The 24,946-nt window shown below is 38.7% G+C and overlaps 1 protein-coding gene across 2 annotated transcripts in view; it reads right to left on the bottom strand.

The window, feature by feature from the left end:
- The window catches only part of ADAM9 (ADAM metallopeptidase domain 9), a 163,204-nt gene that overhangs the window by 31,179 nt on the left and 107,079 nt on the right, over window positions 1-24,946 (bottom strand). For both annotated transcript variants that reach the window (XM_035003990.1, XM_035003991.1), the window contains exons 15-16: window positions 22,289-22,394; window positions 15,128-15,311 (exon numbers count right to left, since the gene is read on the bottom strand). In XM_035003990.1, the coding sequence (XP_034859881.1) occupies window positions 15,128-15,311; window positions 22,289-22,394 (290 nt within the window). The remainder of the gene's footprint in view (window positions 1-15,127; window positions 15,312-22,288; window positions 22,395-24,946) is intronic.

The following is a 24,946-nucleotide window of genomic DNA, read 5'->3' on the forward strand; positions in this document are numbered from 1 at the left end:
TTATTTGACAGAGAGAGAGAGCACACACAAGCAGGGGAAGTGACAGGCAGAGGAAGAGGGAGAAGCAGGGAGCAGGGAGCCCAATGTAGGCCTCAATCCCAGGACCCTGGGATCACAACCTGAGCCAAAGGCAGACGCTTAACAGACTGCACCACCCAGGCGCCCCTCATTTTTCTTAATGTAGGTGTTTATTGCTATAAACTTCCATCTTAGAACTGCTTTTGCTGCATCCCATAAGTTTTAGGTTGTTGTCTTTCCATTTTGTTTGTTTCAACATATTTTTGATATCCCACTGGTTGTTCAGGAATGTGTTGTTTAATTTCTACATATTTGTGAATTTTTGAACTTTTCTCTTGTTGATGATTCCTAGTTTTACACCAGTGTGATCAGAAAAGATACTTGGTATGATTTCAATCTTCCTAAATGGTACTTAGGGCTCTCAGATCACATCCCTTTAATGTCCTCCAAGAGTAATGTGCCACTCTCCCAGCCTCTTATCCCCCCTTTCAGTCATGTAGCTCACAAGTCAGTACTCTGGATGAGGTGGGAGTGAATGCATCCTGCACAGCTGGGAAAGCCAGGTGTTCATTCACCACTCTCATTTCCCTTCATGGGAGTAACCACAGGCTAAAAAGATTTATCTGGCCCCTAAGCTGTGCCATCTTGGGAGAGGGGTAATGCAGGTAAAGTCAAACTCTTCCTCTTACCCTCTCTAATGTGTCTAAACTCACATATTTTTGCTCCAACACTGTGCTGGAACTTCTGGACTTCCACAAAGATTCTCTCATCTCTGGGTGATTGTCTAAGACTGTGTTTTCCAGGGACTTACAGACTGCAGCCCAGAAGGGCTAGAGCCAGAAACAGGCCACTGCAGGGTCCACAGCCAGCACCAAGGTCTTTATGCCTACTACCTAACACACAGTGGACAAAGCTCCTCCCTGGTCCCTTGACATATGATGCTAGATCCCACAGCTCGACAAAGGCACTTTTGTCCATGAATGGATACCAAATTGCTAATGTTGAGGTGGGGGGGCATGGGGACACAAATGAGGAACCTCAACCCAAGAGTGTTGAAGTTCCTCCAGAAGGAAACAATAAAGTGGGGAATAAGTATTCCTTGCCAACAATTAAAACAAAACACTGTTGATTTCAAAGCTAAGTATTAAGAGTGTATTTTCTTTTTTATATAGCTTTTGTTTTCACTACAGCAAACACTTGCCTTTCTTCTTACATAATTGGCCTCTGTCATATCAATATTCAAACCCCCACTTAAAAAAAAAAAAGGCTATCATGTTATTTCCTCTTTCGAGTTCTCTCTTTCTCTAGAAACCTTCCTTTAAGGACCCCTTGCTCCAAATGAACTGATTATTCTCCTGGCCTGGTACATAGCTATTACCTTGGAATTTCTCTTTGACATTCTTCTGTGTCCTAGATTACAATTCTTTCTCTTTTTGGTGTACTTCCTCATTTGCTGGAATAGAACATTAAATGATTTCCTAAGAAAAGATAAATAAAAGATCAATTTTCTGAGCCTTTGAATGTCTGAATTGTTTTTATTGTGCCCTCTCACTTGACTGATACTTTGGAAGAATTCTAGGTTGAGAATCTTTCAGAAACATAAAAGTATTGCTCCCCTGTCTTCCAGAATTCAGTTTTCCATCTCAGTCCTTTATTTGTATCCTATTTTTGCTTTTGTTTGCTTTGGGTTTTGTTTTGTTTTGTTTTTGTTTGTTTTTATCTCTGGAAGCTATCAGGATTTTTCTTCAACAAGTACTCTGTAATTTCACAATTGTCTACTTTCTCTATTTTCTTTCTCCAAAGATTCAAATTAGTTGGATTTAAAAATCTTTAATTGATCCTCTCAGGCTTTTACCTTTCTCTCATTTTTCTGTCTCAGTTTTTTTGCTCAGCTTCCTCCAAGAATTGTCCAATTTTATGTAACAATCCATCTATAGTTCAGTTACATGTGCAAGAAGGGGAACAGGATACTAGCATTAGGATAGGGAGAAAGGCATCTCACAGAGGATACTGACCAAATATATATCAGAAGTCCTATCGTCTCACCTCCAACCTGGAGGAACAGGCAACTGCTTGCTGATGCTTTGATGACCAGATAGGAGAATCGGGTAGATAGGACAATCAGCTAGCCTCTCCAGGATTAGACTAAAAGTAAGTCCATATTCAGTTTCATGCTTCACCCCACTCTCAGCTATAACCAGTTTTTCCAAATCTGAGCCGCAAACCAATGTGTTTAGGATTCTGCCAGACTAAAAGAGTCTTCCTGTTCAGATCCCATCAGTTTACACTGTAAGTTGTAGATTCCACTACTGTCTATTCTGTCCTCTTTCAGTTTTTCAAAACTGGTTAAAATCTTTATCTATTGTTGAGATCTCATATATTTCACACTTCAAGTTTTATTCCCTATTTATTCCTTTCTATTTTGAGAGGTTTTGGCAAATAAAGAAGATAAACGAATATTACAATCCACCACATTTTACAGATTTTTTTTTTCTCAATAAATATTTTCACTCTGAACTTCATTAATTTGTAATAACTGTGATGGTTATCATCTGTACAGACAGAGTGTCAGATCTGTGGTCAAACATTATTCTGAGTGTTTCTGTGAGGGTACTTTTTTTGGTCAGTTTAACATTTAAATTAATAGACTGAGTAAAGTAGATTGCTTTCCTAACATGGATAGGCCTCGTCCAATCAGCTGATGGCCAGAATAGAACAAAAAGCCTGACCTGCCCCTGAGTAAGAATTACTCCTGCCTGCCTGTCTTCAATCTAAGGCTGGTTTTATCTTCCTCCTGACTTGAACTAAAACATTGGCTCTTCATAGTTATTGACTGATGTAAGGTCACAGGATTTCCTCTGATTATAAGTCACTGATTGGTATACTACATCTTTTCAAGAAACTATACCCATGCCACTGAGACTGCTGGCCTCCAGACTCCCAACCATCATCAGCTTTCCTGGATCTTGAGCTTGCAAAATACAAATCTTGGCCCTTATCAGACCCCATAATTGTATGAGTCAATTCCTTATAATAAATGAATGAATATACACACACAGAGACACACACACACACACATACATATATATACTTCCTATTGGTTCTGTTTCTCTGGAGAACCGTGACTAATGCAGATACCAAGACTGGTTCTAGAAGAACAGTTTTTAAGGATGAGTTTTCTGTATTGGTCCCTGGGCTTCTGGAATTGGCTCTCTTACCTGACTACATTTAAAGATGTTAATGACTCTATTTGCAATAGTAGAGTACTGAGAGTCCATGGCGTGATCTGGCAGGAGGATAAGCAAAATATCACCACTGGTTATTCCTAATCAACTTATAAGAATCAAGGATCTGGGTAATTGTGCATATGATACTTTCAAACATTTCTGTCAAACCAACAAATATGAGATCAATGGTTACTCCTAATGTCACTGGACAAAGTAGGGAATAAAAAGAATAAGCTCAGAAACTTGAACTCTCAGCTCAAAAACAACAAAAATAACATGAAGGAGACCCTAATCTTTTGTAGCCACAGGGCTGAGACCTCTGAAAATAAAACCCAGAACTTCATCCTTCAACTGGTGAGATTACAACACAAGTTGGACCTCCCAGCTTTGCAGCTATCTACCATTAAAGTGAGAGCATTAGGGGAATAGAATGTGATCCTGAAAGTTGGAATCGGGATATGTGGGAAGACCCTGATATCTGTATAAGAATAAAAGTTCTAAGTCAAACGAACAAAAGTCTAACCTGAATCATTAAGCCCCTAAATACTGATGAGTCTCCCTTGCCAGTAGAAGCAATCTCCCTACCCTCAACAGAAAAGGCCTTTCCACTCCTAAGAAAAGGGATTAGCACTGCATTGCCTGAGGAAATTGTAATGGCCTCCTATAAGAAAGTTGCCATGCAAGACAATGCTGATTCCCCTCAGGACCCATTCCCACGAGCCCTCTTCCCTTTTAAACCTATCACTAGATTCAAGTCTCAGCAGGCCCCTAAAAGTGTGACCTGTGAGGAGGTGTACTATATGCCAAAAGAACTACTTGAGTTTTCTAATTTATCATGACAGAACATGTGTCAGAATGATAGTAAGGGTGTGGGATAATGGTGGAAGGAACATAAAGTTGGATCAGGCCAAATTTGTCAAGGCACTTACTAAGTAGAGATTCTGCATTTAATGCTACAGTTCAGGGATTTAGAAAGAGCTTTAACAATTTGTTGGTTAATCAGCTGAAACATGGACCAGAAGTTAGCCCATGCTGAGCAAGTTGGAAATGCCAGACGTGTCTTGGTTAAAGGCAGAAGAAACAATTCAAAGGCTTAGGGAAAATTGTAATGATAAGAATAGGTTTGCCATTTCAGACCCATTCACTCACTCTGGAAGGGTCCAGCAGACACATCTTTCACCGTAACTGTGAGAAACAAATAGGTGAGGGGAGTCCCTACAGGCCTAAATTGCTGTATCATCACTCTTATCTGTAGGCCACTTTACATTAGGAATGACAGTCACTGAATTGAAACTCCTAAATGCCATGGGAGTAATTGAATGCCAAGTGGCAGGGGCCAGGTGCAAAGGCACCCAACTGCAAAGGCAAGGTGGATATGGTTACCATAATAAACAGCAAAGTCAAAGAAGCAATCAGAAAAGTGTGACTTGCACAGACCTAAGGCATTGGTTAGCTGATCACGGTGCTCCTAGAAATAAAAAGAGAGGAAGCCTACCAGTAAATTTTTACTACATCTGCATAAGCAGAAAAGTTCTAGGTTAAATGAACAAAACGGTGTCATCGGCCCTCAATCAATTCCCAAACTTGAGCCTTATTACAGACTCAACCCCTTACATGAAGGGGAGGACGGGTCCCCTTCAGGTAGAACCCTGATACACTGCCAAAAAGGTATACTCTTAATCTTTCTCCCATCCTTCCCCAACAGGACCTAAGGTCATTTACCAGGGTAACTGGGCATTGTGCAAAAGGAAAATCATCAGACCTCTCAGGAACTACTGGACACTGGCTCTGAACTACTGGACACTGAATCCAGGAGACCCAAAACATCACGGTGGCCTACCAGTCAAAGTAGGGAGCTATGGAGGTCAGCTGGTCAATGGAGCTTCGGCTCAGGTTCTCCTCACTCACAGGGGGCCCAGTGGGTCCCAAACCCATCCTGTGCTTATTTCCCCAGTTCCAGAATGCATGACTAGAACACACATAATCAGCAACTAGCAGAATCCCCACACTGGCTCCCTGACCTGTGGAGTCAGGGCGATTATGGCAGGAAAGGCCGACTGGAAGCCACTAGAACTGCCACTACCTAGGAAAATAGTAAACCAAAAGGAATAAATACCACAACCCAGAAAGCACTGCAGAGTCAATACCACCAATAAGGACTGGAGAGAGAATCCAGTTCGACTAAGCTATCTGGCCTGTGCAGAAGACAGACAGATCTTGGAGAACAGCAGTGGATTATCAGAAGCTTAAGCAGCTGGGGAGTGTAACTCCTGCTGTAGCTACTGTGGTTCTATTGCTTGAGCAAATTCACGTAAATCCTGGTGCCCTGTACGCAGCTGCTGAACTGGCAGATACGGTTCTCTCCACCCTGGCCAATAAGGGCCACCAGAAGCAGCTTGCTTTCAGCTGGCAAGGCCAGCAATACACCTTCACGGTCCCCTCTCGGGGTACAGCAACTCTCCAGCCCTACCTCGTAATTTAGTTTGGGGGGATCTTGATCAACTCTTCCTTCCACAAGATATCGCTTTGGCCCATTCCACTGATGACATTATTCTCACTGAACCTAGTGTGCAAGAAGTAGCAATACTGCAGCCTAACTGGTAAGACAGTTGCATGTCAGAGGTGGAAAGCAAATCTGAGAAAAAAATCAGGAGTCTTCCACCTCAGTGAAATTTCTAGGGGCCGGTGGCATGGGACATATCTAGATTTCCCTTCAAAAGTGAAGGATAAGTTATTACATCAGGCCCCGCTGGCAACCAAAAAAGAGGTAATAAGACAACTAGTGGGCCTTTTACTTTGGAGGTGATATAGTCTTTATGTGGGCATGTTACTCAAGTCCACTTACCAAGTGACCTGAAAAGCTGCTAGTAGAGTGTGGACCATCCTGCAACAGGTCCAGGATGCCCTGCGAACTGCTCTGCCAACCAGGCCCTTGCTCCAGCACATTCAGTGGTGCTGTCAGTGGCAGATAAGGATGCTGTCTGGACCTCTGGCAGTTCCTTAAGAGGTGAACAGCACTACACTACTACTTGGATTCTGGAGGAAAATCCTGCCATCCTCAGCAGATAACTACTCTCTTTTTTAGATACAGCTCATGGCCTGCTACTTAGGCCTTACTAGACTGAACACTTAACCATAAGCCACCAAGTTACCATGGGACCTTAATTGTCCATCATGAATTGGGTGTTACCTGGCCCACCAAGCCTTAAAGTCTAGCAGGCACAGTAATATTCCATCACCAAATGAAAATGGCAGATACACAGTACAGCCTGAGCAGGTCCTGAAAGTAATAGTAAGTCACATGAAGAGACGGCATAAATGCCCATGGTCTTCCTTCCTGCTTAATTGCCCTCTCTCTTCCAGCCTTTAGACCAGAACTATACCATCAGCTCTTCAGCTTGCCTACTGAAGATACTGGATCTTAGGACTTGTTAGCCTCCATAATCATGTAAGCCAATTCCACATAAGAAATCTTACACACACACAGTCTTAGTTCTGCTTCTCTGGAGAACCTTGACTAATACACTGACCAATATTTCTCACTTATGCCTAGACCAAAACCAAACAAATACCTAAAATAATTCAAATGTGCAAATGTTTAGGAAAAGCTTTAAAGCCTTTACCACACTGAGCAGGATGCACAACCCAACAGCAAAAAGGCATATGGGCATCAGAAAGGAATGAGTATTATCCTACTTCTACTAATTTAAGTCCATTCTAGTGGCTTTCTTTATGAACTCAATGTTTGTATCCTCTCAAAATTCATATGTTGAACGATGGTATTTGGAAATGAAGACTTCAGAAGGTAATTAAGGTTAGATGAGGTCATGAGGGTGGAACCCTGGTCTGATGGGATTAGTGCCTTTATTAAGAGACACCAGAGAGTTTGTGCATTCTTTCTCTCCCTCCACATGCACACAGAAAAGGGGTCATGTGAGCATACAGCCATCTATGATTTCCCATCTCTCTCTCTCTTTCTATTTCTCTCTTTCTTTCTTTTTTTGGTAAACATACCTAGCTCTTCACCTCCCCTCACAGTCATGGGTTAAACAGAGGGTTAAGCACATGCCAGAGCCTGTATTCCTGTATTCTAGACCCCACCAATCATATTGTTTTATACCTTTGGACATTACAAGTGGTCCTTCAAGTTGTCCCTTATATTCCTTTCCCAGGATGTCTTGATTTATAGCTGGAGGAAAAAACAACCCTACCTACCTCAAGGGTACTGGGGAAATATGAGGATTTTTTCCTGTTATATTGTAAATATCTGTGTGCAGTAGAAGGAATAAGGCCAACAAGAAAGAAGTGATATCAGCAAAATGACCTCATAAAACATCCCTCAACAACATCCCCCACCACACACATAATAATTTGAAATCCATCCATGACAAAAGTGCCTTTGCAGGAGATCTGAGAAACTGCTGGATAGTCCAAGACTAAGGAGAGCCACTTTGAGAAGTTAGGCTTGTACCAGAAGGCTGACTTACCAACCGTGGCTTAGCTATAGACCCAGAAGTAGCTCCATAGCCCAAGGACTTGTCTACAGACCCATCTGGCTTTAGGTCTGTCACCAGCACCATATACCAAAGGACCCGAGAGGAATCACACCCACATGTGCATCAAGTAGTAGGTATACAGACCTCAGTCCCAGCTGTGGATCCTGAAGTGGTCCATGAACTAGCTTTAGCCCCTCTTGGCCACAGTCTGAGAGCCCCTAGAGATAAACCTGTCAAACTTGGATTATAGAATCTTAAAAAATCTTAAATACTCAACTCCAAGCCCCTCCCAACCACACTCCTTAAACAGGCCTTCTGGCACAGGGACCAGGCAGGAGAAAGTCCCATCTATGCCCCTTGAGATCCTGAAAGGCCCTATAAGCAGCTCTAGCTTCTTCACAGCCACAGTCTGCCAGTAGTCCGAAGGGTCCAGGTCCCAGTGGGAGACACTCTTGTCAATCACCACAGCATTTCTAAAAGGACCTTATACTTGGCTCTAATCCCTAACAACCACAGTCTGTGAATACACTTGCTGGCACAGGGACCCCAAATGAGACACTCCCAGCTGAACCTCCAGAAAGCCTCAAGGACCTTATATTCCAGCCCCATCACAGCCACACCAACAGATCCACCACCAGATCTGCCAACCAAGGGACCCACCTCCTGCATTCCCAAAGATTCTGAAAGGGATCTATACTCAGTTTCAGTACCTCCAAGCCTTAGTCCACAAGCTGTCCTGCCAGCACAGGGACCCAAAGGCAGATGTCCGTTTCTGCACATCCAGAGATCCTGAACTAGCCCTATATTCTGCTCCAGTCCTTTCCACCAGTCAGAGAGCAGTCCTGGCCACCCAGGGACCCATCCAGTGAACAGACAGCAATCTTCTCAGGTCCCTCCCTGATGGGAGCCATACCAGTCCATGCACCTGGTAATAGGCCTGGTGTCTGAAGACCCAACTGTGGACTCGGAAGCAGACCCTTGTCTCAGGGCCACCCTACTTACTGAACAAGGTACTGGAGGCAGTTCAATCCACTCAGGGAACAGTCAGCATCTGTGCCCACCAAAGCCACTGATAACAAGTCCCCCCACCATAGACCCCACTGTGGAGTGGTAACCAGCTCCAACTCAACTCAACTAATATTCCAGAGGTAATCCCATCAACACAGAAAATAGACAGCAGGGCCTTACCTCATGAAACCAATCTGTAAAGACCAGAAGAGGTGTTTGTTCCTTCAAATACACAGCCACCAATGTAATACTACATGGAAGAATCAGGCGAATACGACCTCACCAAAAGAAACTAGTAAAGTGCTAATAAATGACCCCAAAGAAATGAAGATCTGTAGGTTACCTGACAAAGAATGCAAAATAATCATCATAAAGAAAGTGAATGAAATGAAAGAGAATACAGACTACTAAACAAAATCAGAAAAACAATGAATGAACAGAATGAGCTTAATAAAGAAGTAGAAACCATAAAAAGGAACCAAACAGAAAGCCTGGAGTTGAAGAATACAATGACAAATGAAAAATTTAACAGAGAGCTTCAAGAACTGACTTACTCATCCAGAAGAAAGAATCGGCAAACTCAAAGACAGATCGTTTGAAATTAGCCAGTTAGATGGGGTGTCTGGGTGGCTCAGTGGGTTAAGCGTCTGAGCTCAGGTCATGATTCCCAGAGTCCTGGGATCAAGCCCCACATCTGGCTCCCTCCTCAGCAGGGAGTCTCCTTCTCCCTCTCCCTTTGCCCCTCCCCATGCTTGTGCACACACTCTCTCTCTCTCAAATAAATAAAATCTTAAAAAAAAAAAAAATTAGCCAGTTAGAGAAACAACAACAACAAAAAAAGAATGAAAGAGTAAAGAAAGCCTATGTGAATTAAGGGACACCATTAAATGAACATTCATATCATAGGAGTCCCTGAAGAAGAAAGTGGTAGAAAGTTTATTTAAAGAAATAATAGTTGAAATCTCCCCAAATCTTGGGAGAATATGGACATTCAGGTACAGGAAGCTCAAAGAACTCCATGAAAGATCAACCCAAAAATTACTGAGACAGATTATAATCAAATGTTAAAAGACAAAAATGAGAAGAGAATTTTGAAAAAAGGAAAAGAAAGCAGCAAGACACATCACATACAAAGGAACCCCCATATGGCTATTAATGGATGTCTCTAAAGAAACCTTGCAAGCCAGAACAAAGTGGAATGATATAGCCAATGTGCTGAACAACTATGACAAAAAATTGCCAAGCAAGAATACTATACCTGACAAAACTGTCCTTCAGAAATGAAGGAGAGTTAAAGACATTCCCAGACAAACGATAAAAGAGTTCATCACTACTAGCCCTGCCTTACAAGAAATGTTAAAGAAAATTCTTCAAGTTGAAATGAAAGGACACTAACAATATGAAAACATATAAAACCATAAAACCCATGGTAAAAGGAAATACATAGTTAAATTCAGAATACCTTAATACTGTAATGGTGATCTGTAAATCACTTCAGCTCTAGTATAAAACTTAAAAAAATAAAAATAACTAATAACTTATTAATGGAGGCACAATATAAAAAGGTGCAAAGCATGACATCAATAGTTTAAAATATGAGAGAATTAAGTGTAGAGCTTGTGTATGCAATTGAAGGTAAGTTATTATTAGCTTAAAATAGACTGTTACATCTACAAAATGTTTCATATAAGCCTCATGATAACCACTGAAGAAGAAACATAGTAGACATGCAAAAGTACACAGTACAAAAAAATAAATCACAAAGGAAGACAGTAAGAGAGGAGGAAAGGAACAAAAGAACTGAAAAACAATTAACAATGAAATGGCAATCAATACCTATCAATAATTACTTTAAAAATAAATGAACTAAATTCCCAATTAAAAGACATAAAGTGACTGAATAGATTTAAAAAAAAGGCTCACTTTAGAAGTAAGGGCACACAGGTTGAAAGTGAAGGGACAGAAAAAGATATTCCACGTAAATGGCTATACTTCTATCACATATAATAGACTTTTAGTCAAAACTGGTTGTAAGAGACAAAGAAGGTCATGAAAAGGGGATAAAGGAATCAATTCATCATGAGGATATAATAATTTTAGATATTTATGCACCCTACACTGGAGCACCTAAATATTTAAAGCAAATAATAACAAAACTGAAGGGAGAAATAGACAATACAATAATAGCAGTGGACTTCAATACCCTACTTTCAACATTGGATAGATCACACATACAGAAATTTAATAAGGAAACCGCAGACCTACAGAACTTTATAGACCAAAATGGATCTAACAAACATAAACAGAACAGTCCATGTGACAGCAGCAGAATACGTAACTCTTCTCAAGCACACACAGAACATTCTACAGGATACTACTTATGTCGGGCGACAAAGCAAGACTTAACAAATTTAAGACTGAAATCATATCTAGTATCTTTTCCAACCACAATAGTTTGAAACTAGAAATTAGTGACAAGAGGAAAAATGGAAAATTCATAAAAATGTAGAAAGTGAACAACAGGGGTGCCTGGCTGGTTCAGTCAGTTAAGCGTCTGCCTTTGGCTCAGGTCATGATCCCAGGGTCCTGGGATCGAGCCCCACATCGGGTTCCCTGATTGGCAGGGAGCCTGCATCTCCCTCTCCCTCTTCCTCTCCCTTCTGCTCCACCTGCTTGCGCTCTCTCTCTCTCTCTACCAAATGAATAAATAAAATCTTTACAAATAAATAAATAAATAAATAAATAAATAAACAAACAAACAAACAACACACTCCTGAACAACCAATCCTGCCACTGCAACAAGATGCATAGACCTTGAGGGCATTATTCTAAGTAAAATAAGTCTGACAAAGAAAGACAAATACCATACGATCTCACTTATATGTAGAACCTTAAAAAAATGTCATACTCAGAAACAGAGAGTAGAATGGTGGTTTCCAGAGGTTGGGGAGTGGGAGAAATGAGGAGACTTTGGTCCAATGGTACAAACTTCCAGTTATAAGACGAGTAAGTTCTGGGTATCTAATATTCAATATAGTGATTATAGTTAACATAGCAGGTTTTTATTCTTTTTCTATCCCTTCACTTTCAACTTATCACTTTTATTAATTTATGTCATATATAATAAATGTGATTTACATATAAATATATAATATATAAATATATATAATATTTTTGCCTGGTTTATTTCTTGCCTCTTCTTTCGATTTTAGTAATTTTTTTGCTATATTTGCATTTTTATGTATTCAAATCTGTTATTCCTTTCCTTTACGGTTTCTAACTTTACTTAAATATTTTATAAGACCTTTCTCAGTATAATATCAGATCATTATTCTCTGGTATTTTCTAGTAGATTTTGTTTTTTATTTAATTCCCCTTTAATCTAGGGGAATGTGGAGTGTATACAGTATGAGGTTGGCATTCTTTTTTCCCCCCTTTTATCATTTATTCATTCAGAATCATTACTGTGTGCTGAGTTCTAATGTCATTTTCTTCAGAATAGTTTATTATTTGCCTTAACCTCATTTATAATCTCTCTCCTTTAATTTGAAATCTTATTTAAAGTACCTATTAAATTTGTATATATTCTAGGGCTTCATTCTGTTTTCTTCTCTTCATGCCTACTGATATTTCTAACTACTCATGTGTTTGTACTGTCTTGTGCCAATTTTTATTGGTTTTATAATATATTTTTAATATCTGGTCATGTAAATCAATAAGAAAACAGGTGCACAAAGAACATCACCACAGCAAATCAAAAAAGAAGGAATAAATATAGAGAGACAAAAAAAAATTTGACATCACTAATAAGAAAGGATAAAATAAAAAGGAAACCACCAATGAAAGCTTTAAAATGATAGCTAATCTTGACTATGTTATGAAGAATTTAAACACTTCCCACTGAAAACTGGTTGGAAGGTAAACTATCAAATACTTTTCTAAAGAGAAATCTGGTAAAACTCTATCTAAAACCTTAAAAGTATGCACACCCAGGGCTCCTGGGTGGCTCAGTGGGTCGAGCGTCTGACTCTGGATTTCAGCTCAGGTCATGAGCTCAGGGTTGTGGGATGGCGCCCCTGTCAGACTCCACATTCAGTGCAGAGTCTGCTTGAGATTCGCCCTCCCTCTCCTCTCCCTCAGCCCCTACCGTTCATGGTCTCTCTCTCAAATAAATAAATAAATCTTAAAAAAAAAAAAAAGACATGGATACCCCATTATAGTAGTTTAACCTCAGAAAACAATCACAATATTCTGAAAGTTTTATTTATAAAGCCATTTGCCTCAGCACTATTTATAGTAACTACAGCAATTGAGTTTTTACAGTGGCAAAGACAGGCAAAAAATAAAAGGGTCTTTTTCTAAGAAGGAAAGGACAGAATTGGTACTGAAAACTCTGTAGACATTGAGGTAACTTGCAAGTCCACCTGTCTTTTTCACGTGTCACGTTATTAGTCAGTTATGTTCTCTCCCCCTCCTCCTCAATCTCTATTCTCCTCTAAGTTGGTTTCTTCAACTTGCTCAACACTCTTACTCCCCTATATCTCTTATATATGACTGAAGTTTGCCATAATCCTTCTAGCCCTGCTCTTAATTCATGGCATCACTAAAGAATTCTTACAGTTTCTTCACTACTCTTAATTATCTTTCTTAATATATATTCCCCCCCCACAAGGAATTTGGCCTAGCTCATCTTCTCATACAGAAACCACTAGTAGTAAGTCAGGAGCTGGCTAATTCTTGCCTCCTATCTGATCCAAACCGCGGTGATGAGGGTAGCAGGAAGCGTGTGTAGATGTGCACTATGATGTGCACTATGACATTTCTAGTACAGAGACACATAAGCATATAAACCCACACAATCCTGGCAATCACCTAAGTGACCCCATAACAGCCGACTGGCTAATAAATTAGAGCACATTGATCAGGGAAAGAAATATGCACAGTATATTGCGACATAGACCAGGAATTATAATAGATGACTGCCAGGGAAATCTAAATCAAAACCTAAATGAGAGACCACCTCACACCAGTCAGAATGGCTAAAATTAACAAGTCAGGAAACGACAGATGTTGGTGGGGATGCGGAGAGAGGGGAGCCCTCCTACACTGTTGGTGGGAATGCAAGCTGGTGCAGCCACTCTGGAAAACAGTATGGAGGTTCCTCAAAAAGTTGAAAATAGAGCTACCATATGATCCAGCAATTGCACTACTGGGTATTTACCCCAAAGATACAAAAGTAGGGATCCGAAAGGGTATGTGCACCCCAATGTTTATAGCAGCAATGTCCACAATAGCCAAACTGTGGAAACAGCCAAGATGTCCATCGACAGATGAATGGATAAAGAAGAGGTGGTATATATATACAATGGAATATTATGCAGCCATCAAAAGGAATGAGATCTTGCCATTTGCAATGACGTGGATGGAACTGGAGGGTATTATGTTGAGTGAAATAAGTCAAACAGAGAAAGACATGTATCATATGATCTCACTGATATGAGGAATTCTTTTTTTTTTTTTTTTTTATTTGAGAGAGAGCGAGAGAGAGATCATGAGCAGGGGGGAGGAGTAGAGGGAGAGGCAGACTCCCTGCTGAGCAGGGAGCCCGACGCGGGACTCGATCCCAGGACCCTGGGATCATGACCTGAGCCGAAGGCAGACGCTTAACGACTGAGCCACCCAGGCGCCCTGATATGAGGAATTCTTAATCGCAGGAAACAAACTGAGGGTTACTGGAGTGGGGGGTGGGGTGGGAGGGATGGGGTGACTGGGTGATAGACACTGGGGAGGGTATGTGCTCTGGTAAGCGCTGTGAATTGTGCAAGACTGTTGAATCTCAGATCTGTACCTCTGAAACAAGTAATGCAATATATGTTAAGAAAAAAAAAAAGAAGAAGAAGAAGAAAAGGTAGCGGGAGGGGAAGAATGAAGTGGAGGAAATCGGAGGGGTAGACGAACCATGAGAGACGATGGACTCTGAAAAACAAACTGAGGGTTCTAGAGGGGAGGGGGGTGGGAGGATGGGTTAGCCTGGTGGTGGGTACTGAGGAGGGCACATTCTGCGTGGAGCACTGGGTGTTATGCACAAACAATGAATCATGGAACACTACATCTAAAACTAATGATGTAATGTATGGGGATTAACATAAGAATAAAAAAATAATAATAGTGTAAAAAAAAATAGATGACTGCCAGTGAAATCTGGATAGTAGAATAACAATCATTCTTAATTTTGTCCTTGGTGGCTTTGTATTTTCCAAAATCTCTATAATAAATATAGATTTCTTTTATAAATCAGAAAAGAACAACTACTTACTTTGTATAAGGGTCTTTTAATTTTTTAAATTTTACTTCATAAAGAGAAAACACTTTGATTACCTTTCCATTGTCACATCTTGTGCCTTCATTCACCATCCCAGGATCTGGAACATCGGATCCTAGCTGGAAATCCACACCCCAACATTTGGTGCCTTTACTGGGAGTCTGAATAATAGCAGGAACGATTCCAAATACAGGCATGTCCTGTACATTCTCACACTGAAGCTTTCCACACAATGCATTCCTATAAAGATAGAGGAATAACGCAAACATAAAATGCACCCAGTGTAGATACAAAAGGAAAATTACATATTTGGATACATAAGGAAAGTTTACTGATATTTAGTTGAAGGGAATCTCAACAGAGAAAGCATATGAGAGCAAACACATCAAAGCAGTTCTCTTCAAATATGGCAGAGATAAGTGGATGCTAAGATGGGATTAGTAGGGTACCAGGTAGTGTTCATGCTCCTTCTTTCCCCACACCTAATCTCTCTTTACTATCTGTCCAGGGCTCAAAAAAGTCTAAGGAAAAAGTTGTTTATAAATATAATTTTATAAATGCTTTCACACAGAAAATAATAAGCCTATACTAAAGTTCAGTTGTGACTTCTTATAGAGTTACAGTAAGGAGAAAATTAGATTCTGTATTGTAAAATAACTAAGAAAAGACTCCACCCTTCTCGGCTTGGGTTCTCTTAGTTACTTTAAGACTCAATTCATTAATTCACTAATTCAATTCACTGATTCAGCATTATAACAAGCATTATGAAGGCTTGCCTGACTATAATTCCTATCACCAAGGCTGTGTTAGCTAAATGCCCTTCCTATAACCCTTCATAACACACTAAATACCACTAACATCAACTCTTATGATGCTATATTGAAATTTTCTACTTGGCTGTCTTGTGATCCAAGCACCTACCCTACACTTGAATCTCCTCTATGGTATCACTGCCAAGTGATATACGATATTATTTTCCTTCAACTCACCTAATCCTCTAACTCACCACTCCCTAAAATTTTCATTCGAGATATCATAAAACTATTTTACTTCTTGAGTTAAAAATCTATCTCCTTATAACTTTTCCTCATTGGTCCCAGACTTTCCACATGCGATCACACAGCTAATGTCTTCTCCTTCTTCCACATGGCAGCCAATTATCACGTAGTTCCTAAATACTTACTTCGACAGAGCAATACCTTGCAATCCTTTCTCAGGGAACAAGGAAGTTCCCCTCTAAATATGTTCCAGTCTGTCTCACTGCCTCTTGAAGCACAGTACTCAGAGCAGGGCATGAAATTTCAGCTATAGCCCGACAAGCAAAGAATAAAAGGGAGGTCACATCTCCTTTATGTTAGATACTGTACTACTATCAGGCCCAAGATTACAGGAGCTTTCATGGTAACTACATTACATTGCTGATGCCCTTGAACTGATCACTAGCTAAAACCCCTATTTACTTTTTGCATATACTGTTAAGTCTCCTCTTCCCTCCATCCTGCACTCAAGAGTTAGTGATTTTGTCTCAACTTTACATTTATTCTTATGCCACCATTTATTCACTAGTTAACTTGAATAAAGTGCTTACACTTTCTGAGCTTCAGTTCCTTCATCTGAAAAACAAGAGATAAATAATAATGTCTATCTCACATAGTTAGTTGAAATTAGGTATGAAAACCTCTAAAACAAAACATAGCATAAAGCAGACCTAAGTTAACATCTGTTGGAGCCCACCAAAATTCATGTTGCTATGATATACTTAGAGTTTCATGTGTAGTGTTAGTGACATATTAAAGAGTAAAAGGAAAATACTCAATATATAAAAAGCTGTTACAAATCAATAAGAAAAAAAAACCACTTCCACAGAAAAAAATTAGCAAAGATATAAAAAAGGCAATTCATAAAATAAGGAATGCAAGCAGCCAACAAAGCTAAGAGATGTTCACTATTATATTACAAAGGAAAATTCTACTGCAAGCCTCAATATAATAATTGCTTCTGGCAAGGATCATCAATGCATGCTAAAACTGCAAGGTGAAACATTGGTGGGAAACTGGCTATTCATATGGTATAAAATCATCACTCCTCCACATATTATCTGATAGTTGTAAAGGGAAAAACATAACCCTACAGTTGCAAGGTCTGGTCATCGCCACCTAGTATCATTAATAAAACGAACAACCCAGAATTATGTCCCTCCTTGACATAATGTACCAGTTATGAAGTATTCTTCCCTAAAATGTTTTATCTGAATCTAATTAAGACTTTATATTTAACTTCTGATTTATAGAGAAAATCAGGGGATAGAGACACAAGTTAAGCAACACTGAGAAGAAACTAACAAATCCAGAACATGGGCCATTCTAAAAGACCACTGGCCCAGTTATTTCCTTAGGTCACTATCACTGAAAAGAAAAAAATAAATGAAGAAGACTATTTTAGATTAAAAGTGACTTAAGTGACATGACAACTAAATGCAATGTGTGATCCTTGATGGAATCCTGATGTGGAAAAAAACAGCTATGAAACACAATTTAAGGACAACTGGAGAAACTTTAATATTGACCAGGTATTACATGATATTAGGAAATTGTTAATTTTGATAGGTATGAAACTGCTATTGTGAATGGCCTTATATGTTGGAGATGAATGCTAAAGAATTTAGGAGTGAATATCATAATGCCTATAATTTACTTAAAAATGGTTCAGCAAAGTCTAAACAAAGTAAATATGATAAATTATTAACAATGTTTTAATCTAGGACATATGGGTTTCATCATACTATTCCTTCTATTCCTCTGTATAATTGAAATTTGTCATTTAAAAAGTTTAAAAAAAGATGACACCATTTATATACTGAAAGACAAGACAGCTCTTTCACACAACAATATGATCTGCACAACAATGTCTGCAGTATGCACGACAGGGAGGTGGAAGACAATGGGGAATAAAACTAGGCATTTGCACAAAGACTTTGGAAAGACACAAAAATTTTTGCTAAAAGAACACACACCTGTTCTGGTGGGAACAGGGAAAAAGGATAAGAGTAGAAGCCAGAATTTTTCTCTATATCCCTTTAAACATGTTTTGAACAACAAGCTTAAATAATTATTTACAAATTCACTTAAAATAAAAATGAAATATCTATTTGATATAACAAACTGGAAAAGTCCAGATAACCCCAGAACAACACAGGTTTGAACTGCATGGGTCCACTTAACACACGGATTTTTCGCAGGACTATAAATATATTTTCTCTTCCTTATGATTTTCTTAATAACATTTTCTTTTCTCTAGCCTACTTTATTGTAAGAACAGAGTATATAATACATGTAACATACAAAATATGTGTTAATCAACTGTTTTGTTATCAGTAAGGCTTCTTGTCAATAGTAGGCTATTAGTAGTTAAGTTCTGGGGGAGCCGAAAGTTATAAGTGAATTTTTCACTGCATGGGAAGTTGGCACCTCTAACCCTCATGTTGTTCAAAGGTCAACTGTATCTTTTAAGATAACACTCAGCATTGGTGAGGGGACAGTGGAAACATAAATCAATTAAATGTTTTGAAGGTCAATTTGGAAGTAGCCATGAGGAGCCTTAAAACTTATCCATACTTTTTGAGAAAAATCTATTAAGAAAATAAGCAGAGAAATAAACAAATACTTAAACTGTATATATCACAACCCTATTTAAAATAGCAATTTACTACAAACCTTGAATTTCTAAAATAAGGAAATGATTAAACGAAGCTGGTTACATCCTATAAACGCTCTTAATATAGTGGAAAGTAAGTACATGAATTTATAAAATAGTATAAACCAGACTGTGTGGATCTCTGAGTACACATATGTATGTACATACATGTATGATGCACAAATGTTCATGAATACATAAGAAAGAAATATAACAAAAATTTAAAGAAGTATCTCTGGATGGCAGGACCATAAATATCACTTTCTTTAGATTTTTCTAGATTTTATACATTTTCCATGATGAGGATGATTATAATGATAGCAAAGATGACAACAATGATAATGATGAGTTCTACAATGACCAGGCACTCTTCTTAGTCCTAACATCCATCAACACATTCAGTCTTCAAAGCAACAACTGGAAATAGGTACCATTATTATCCCCATTTTACAGAAAAATGAAGTACAGAGGGGAAAAAAGAGAAAAGTGAGGCAACTTGTCTAAAGTCTCAGAGATGTGAAGTGGCTGAAGCAGTATTCAAACCCAGAGTCTGACTTCAGATGTGTATTCCTAATGACTATATTAATACTATACTACTATTATAAAGTGTTTTTCAAATCAGCTACCCACTAATTTATAAGTTTCTTAAGTGTAGTTTCTATCATTTCATTAAGTTACTCATAAAAACATGGGAACAGAACCAGGCTAAAGACAACGATCAGATATGTCTTAGCAAGCTCTCTCCAAGTCTGCATTAATCCACTTATCCCAAGATTTTAGCTCAGTTCATTTTATCAGTTACACTAATTCTCCACCCATTAGCTATATCATCCGTTCCTGCATTCATTCAACAAATATTTAATAGGTACTTTTATATGCCAAATATTATGCTAAACACAAAAGATAAAACATGTCACTAAACTTTACATTGACGGATGAAGGGTGACCACCAAAAGGTCATATAAACAATGAAACTGTGAAAAATGCTACAAAGGAATATTCCAAAGATAAAGAAGAAAATCTGGGAATAATAAAAGGGTCAATTCATCTGGGAGACATAATCATCCTAAATGTGGATGCACCTAGTAACATAAGCACTTAATAACACAAATTCAAAAGCTATACAGCAAAAAAATTCATAGAACTAAAAAGAAAAATAGACAATTTTATAATCATAGCTGAAGATTTTAACATACTTCTCTCAGAAATTTAAGGACAAACATAAAACACACACATACAACCCAAAGATATAGGAAATTTGAATAAGACTGTTAATTTGACACTTATAGAATAATGTAATCTAATAAATATAGAATACACCTTTTTTTCACTTGTACATAGACATTCACCAAAACTGCTATATGCTAGGCAATGATTCACATCTCAAGAAACTGCAAAGAATTAAAGTCATAGAGTATGTTCTCAATGGAATTAAACTAGAAACCAAAAACAACCAGATAACCAGAATACTCCCAAATATCTGGAAATTAAGCAATATACTTTCAATAAACCAAGAGTGACAGGAGACACCACAATATAAATTTTAAAATATTATGAACTGAATGATAAAGAAGACACAACATACCAAATTCAATGAAAAAGCAGCATAGAATTTTTCAAAGTTCATCCTTCCTTCAACATTGATGTTCCTACTTTTCTCATTTTAATTTAGGCAAATTATGTTAACCAAGATCAGTCTGATCTCCCCAAAGTGCAGAACAGAGCCCTCCTGGGTCTTACCTAAATACTATAAAAGAATCACGAAAATTCTATGCTTAGAACTGGTTTTGTATTCAATCTTCTTTTTACATGGAAAATTATCCCTTAAAGTCTCTATCTTATTCTAAGATAATATCATTTCTATTTTTTTAATTTTTTTAATTTTTTTTGAAGATTCTATTTCTTTATTTGACAGAGAGAGAGAGAGCACAAACAGAGGGGAGTGGCAGGCAGAGGCAGAGGGAGAAGCAGGTTCCCCGCAGCGCAGGGGGAGCCTGATGTGGGACTCGATCCCAGAACCCTGGGATCATAACGTGAGCCGAAGGCAGTTGCTTAACCAACTGAGCCACACACGTGCCCCCATAGTATCATTTTTAAATGATTGTTCTTACAAGGGCAGTGGTTTGGACATGAAACCTTCCCATGGAAGTTAAATATACTAAAAATTTATTAAGAATAATAATGTGATTTCCCCCAAAAAAAGTGCTATATAAATGCAAAAGAACTTATATCTACAACTATTTTTAAAACTATACAAGATAGATATCGAAAGTCATGTTCATATCCCCTTTTGAAATATTTTCTTGGGTTTTTTTTTTTCATTTTCCCTCCATCTACTCTGTTTTATATATCAGGAAAGGTAAATTCTGAATATCCTGTGAAATACACCGTATATTAATAACCAATTGTTAAAGAATTAGAACAAAATAAATTGGCTAATATTAAGGGGGAGAAAGTTCACAGCAGTAAGAACACTTATAAGAGGGCATCTGGTTCTGTTAAGTTGAGGAAGTCTTTGAAACTAAGATCTGGAGGAGTGGAGAACATGCCAGCCAGAAGGACCAGTACACACAGAGGCCCTGTGGCAGAAGACCACATGCAGGCCAGCATAGCTGGTGTCTCACGCCATTTAATGGCTGAGAAGAGAAAGAAGAGCCTACAAATAAACACATTCAAAGAGCAACTGGAAACAGAAAAGAATACTAGAAGAAATTTCCACACAGAAGCCAAGGAAAGGGGTTTCTTCAAGGACAAAACGGTCAACATAGTTGAACGCTACTGAAAGGTCAAGTAGCATGAAGACCTAAAAAATGTCAGTGGGATTGTACAACACGGAGATCACTATTGTTATTTCTTCTTAGCAAACATGGCTTCACTACAGTTGCTCAGACTAATTGGCAAAGTAGGAAGTCGAGCAGGCCGAAAAGATGCACAGTATTTCAGATTAATTCCAATTATACAAAATATCAGTGTGTGTCTGTATAGTGCATAGAGACAAAAAAAGGGGTAGAAATACATTGAAATTAGTAAATATATACCCATTGAGAGTATGGATGACTTTTTTCTCATTTATAATTTTTTAATAATTATTAATTTTTACCATAAACAAATGTTACAGAAACAAGAAAGGTTTTAATCTGTCACTTTAAAATTATATACAGCAAGAAGAACATAACAACATCCAGAATGAAGACTGCAGGTACCTTTACCTCCACATTTACCAGCATAATCTTTTAATGAAAAAAAGAAGAGGAAGAGTGTTTATTTGAGGTTCTTATTGTAGAATAAGGAAAAACAAAGATTCTAAAATCTATTAAATTTTAGACAGTTAACATCAAAAGGAATAAATTATTTTACTAGTTCTTTTCAGAGTCTCTCTGAAGTCTTCTGTTATAAAAGTTTAAGTTTGAAAAGTTCAGTATTAAAGGGGGAGAAAGTGAGCAGGCGCAAGGAGTTATAAAAGATACTAGAGACTACTGGTCTTACAATCTTTCATGTTCCTTCACAACCTTGCCTCCACTTACCCAGTGGCACACTTCTTGTATTCATTGCCAGAGAAACCACAATTGCCAAATCTGTCACCTTTAGAATTCACATCAATGAAACAATCTCTTGGGGCAGCCTTGGCTTCTGTAACATTAAAAAAAAAAAAAAAAGTTTGGCAAATTTAATTCAGAAATAAAAGTATTCCCTATGACAACCCATACACCAGGATGAACTGCCTCAACACCTTCTAAAAAGTTTCAAGCCTCACAGGTAAAACATTTTTGTTCCACTTTTATACTTAACAACAAAATGTAAAAATAAAGCTTAGATTGTATTTAAAAGTTAGCATGGGCTCAAAGAAAAGTCGTTAAAAGAAATGCCATTAAACAAGATGAAATTATAAATAAATGAAAAGACACGCACAGGCTGGTGGTGTTCTCCGCATATCCGTTCTCACGGCTCTCAAACATGTACCTGCTGCATCGTTGGATCAGGCTGGGAAGGGCTGGTGAAAACACTGCCAGCTATTATTATTGGTTTTTTTATTTACCACATATAGATGCTGAATTTTGATGCCCCCACTCACAAGTCGGAGTGGCAAATAGCCATGACAGCTGATAAAGTAGCAATCTGTTCTTGCTTTCTTGTATCTTATATATGTATTATCACTTCATGTTCAATTCTCCCACCAATTGCACATTCCTAAAAAATTTTCCTTGAAAATATTTTTCAGCCAAAATGCCAGTATTTTCTATTGAATAAAGGAATTCACTCACCTATCTTACATATCTACTGCTATGTTGTTTTGTTTAAAAGAAAATGGCTGTGGGGGGAAAGAAGATGGAACAAGAAAGAGGCAGAGGACCACCCACACAGGGCAAACAGCACGTGGCAGCATCCCTAGCAGGGCCCTTCCACAGAACAGAAGGAGCTCTACAAATTCCAGATAATCTCCAAAAAAAAAAAAAATAACTCTAGTTCCCTTAGTCCTAGACTTTTCCGCAGGCCTCTGTGAAGATGATATCACTGCTAAATAACAGTATTTACCTCATTAAAATGTATCTGTAATTATTTTTTAGTCTGCGATAAGCTGCCTATTTTTGCAAAATGGATCTGGAGTTGACAGATCTCTACTATTCTATCCCATGACCTGACTAACACAAATACATCCCATTTAATTTTTAGTCCTCTTTCTGACCCACCCACCATAAGATAAGGGGTATAACAGAATGAGAGACAGAAACTAGAGGCAGCAGAAGTCTGGTCAAAGTCAGCATCTCTAGTTTCTGAGAAATCTAACACAGTACACATGACTGATCTTCTTAACTGAGAGAAACAAAAATAAAAATAGAAGATTTGGGTCTTCTTTCCTTTCCTTTTTCTCCCTCCCGTCCTCTGTTCCTTCCTTTCTTTATTAAATATGTATTAATCCCCTACTAAGTGTCTCACACCCTGATTAGTAATGGATATAGTTTACCAGTACCTCTCTGGAGAGAAACAGAAAAGCTCCTGTTAGTAACTCTCTATTGTCTTAATGACAAGCCTCAACAAACATCTAGTGCTCATGCATTCTATTCACTTGAACGTGTTGTTGTTGCTGTTCCTACTGACTCAAGACAGAAACAGAAGAAGATGGGAAAACAAGATCCCAGGATGGTTTGGGCATAAACCCATCACTGCCAATTATCAAACAAAACAATCTGCCTCATTATGCTGAAAGCAACCTTTTCCTTGAGAACCTCAATCACTTGAACCCAAGGAAGGAAACACAAAATGCAATACAATAAAGACTACCACTGCAGGAATACAGCTAGCATCAGTGTGTAATCAAAATCAAGCTGACAAAAGGTGCTGCCATGCCTCAGTGTATACTCCCCATAGTTTTTCACCAGAACTACTGCATTACAGCTACTTGATATTCCTTTTGCATAATGAACAGCAAAGTCAAAGAAGCAATCAGAAAAGTGTGACTTGCACAGACCTAAGGCATTGATTAGCTGATCACGGTGCTCCTAGAAATAAAAAGAGAGGAAGCCTACCAGTAAATTTTTACTACATCTGCATAAGCAGAAAAGTTCTAGGTTAAATGAACAAAACGGTGTCATCGGCCCTCAATCAATTCCCAAACTTGAGCCTTATTACAGACTCAACCCCTTACATGAAGGGGAGGACGGGTCCCCTTCAGGTAGAACCCTGATACACTGCCAAAAAGGTATACTCTTAATCTTTCTCCCATCCTTCCCCAACAGGACCTAAGGTCATTTACCAGGGTAACTGGGCATTGTGCAAAAGGAAAATCATCAGACCTCTCAGGAACTACTGGACACTGGCTCTGAACTACTGGACACTGAATCCAGGAGACCCAAAACATCACGGTGGCCTACCAGTCAAAGTAGGGAGCTATGGAGGTCAGCTGGTCAATGGAGCTTCGGCTCAGGTTCTCCTCACTCACAGGGGGCCCAGTGGGTCCCAAACCCATCCTGTGCTTATTTCCCCAGTTCCAGAATGCATGACTAGAACACACATAATCAGCAACTAGCAGAATCCCCACACTGGCTCCCTGACCTGTGGAGTCAGGGCGATTATGGCAGGAAAGGCCGACTGGAAGCCACTAGAACTGCCACTACCTAGGAAAATAGTAAACCAAAAGGAATAAATACCACAACCCAGAAAGCACTGCAGAGTCAATACCACCA

Source organism: Mirounga leonina, unplaced genomic scaffold (genome assembly GCF_011800145.1).
Source record: "Mirounga leonina isolate KUSES-001 unplaced genomic scaffold, KU_Mleo_1.0 Mir_128, whole genome shotgun sequence".
Classification (NCBI taxonomy): domain Eukaryota; kingdom Metazoa; phylum Chordata; class Mammalia; order Carnivora; family Phocidae; genus Mirounga; species Mirounga leonina.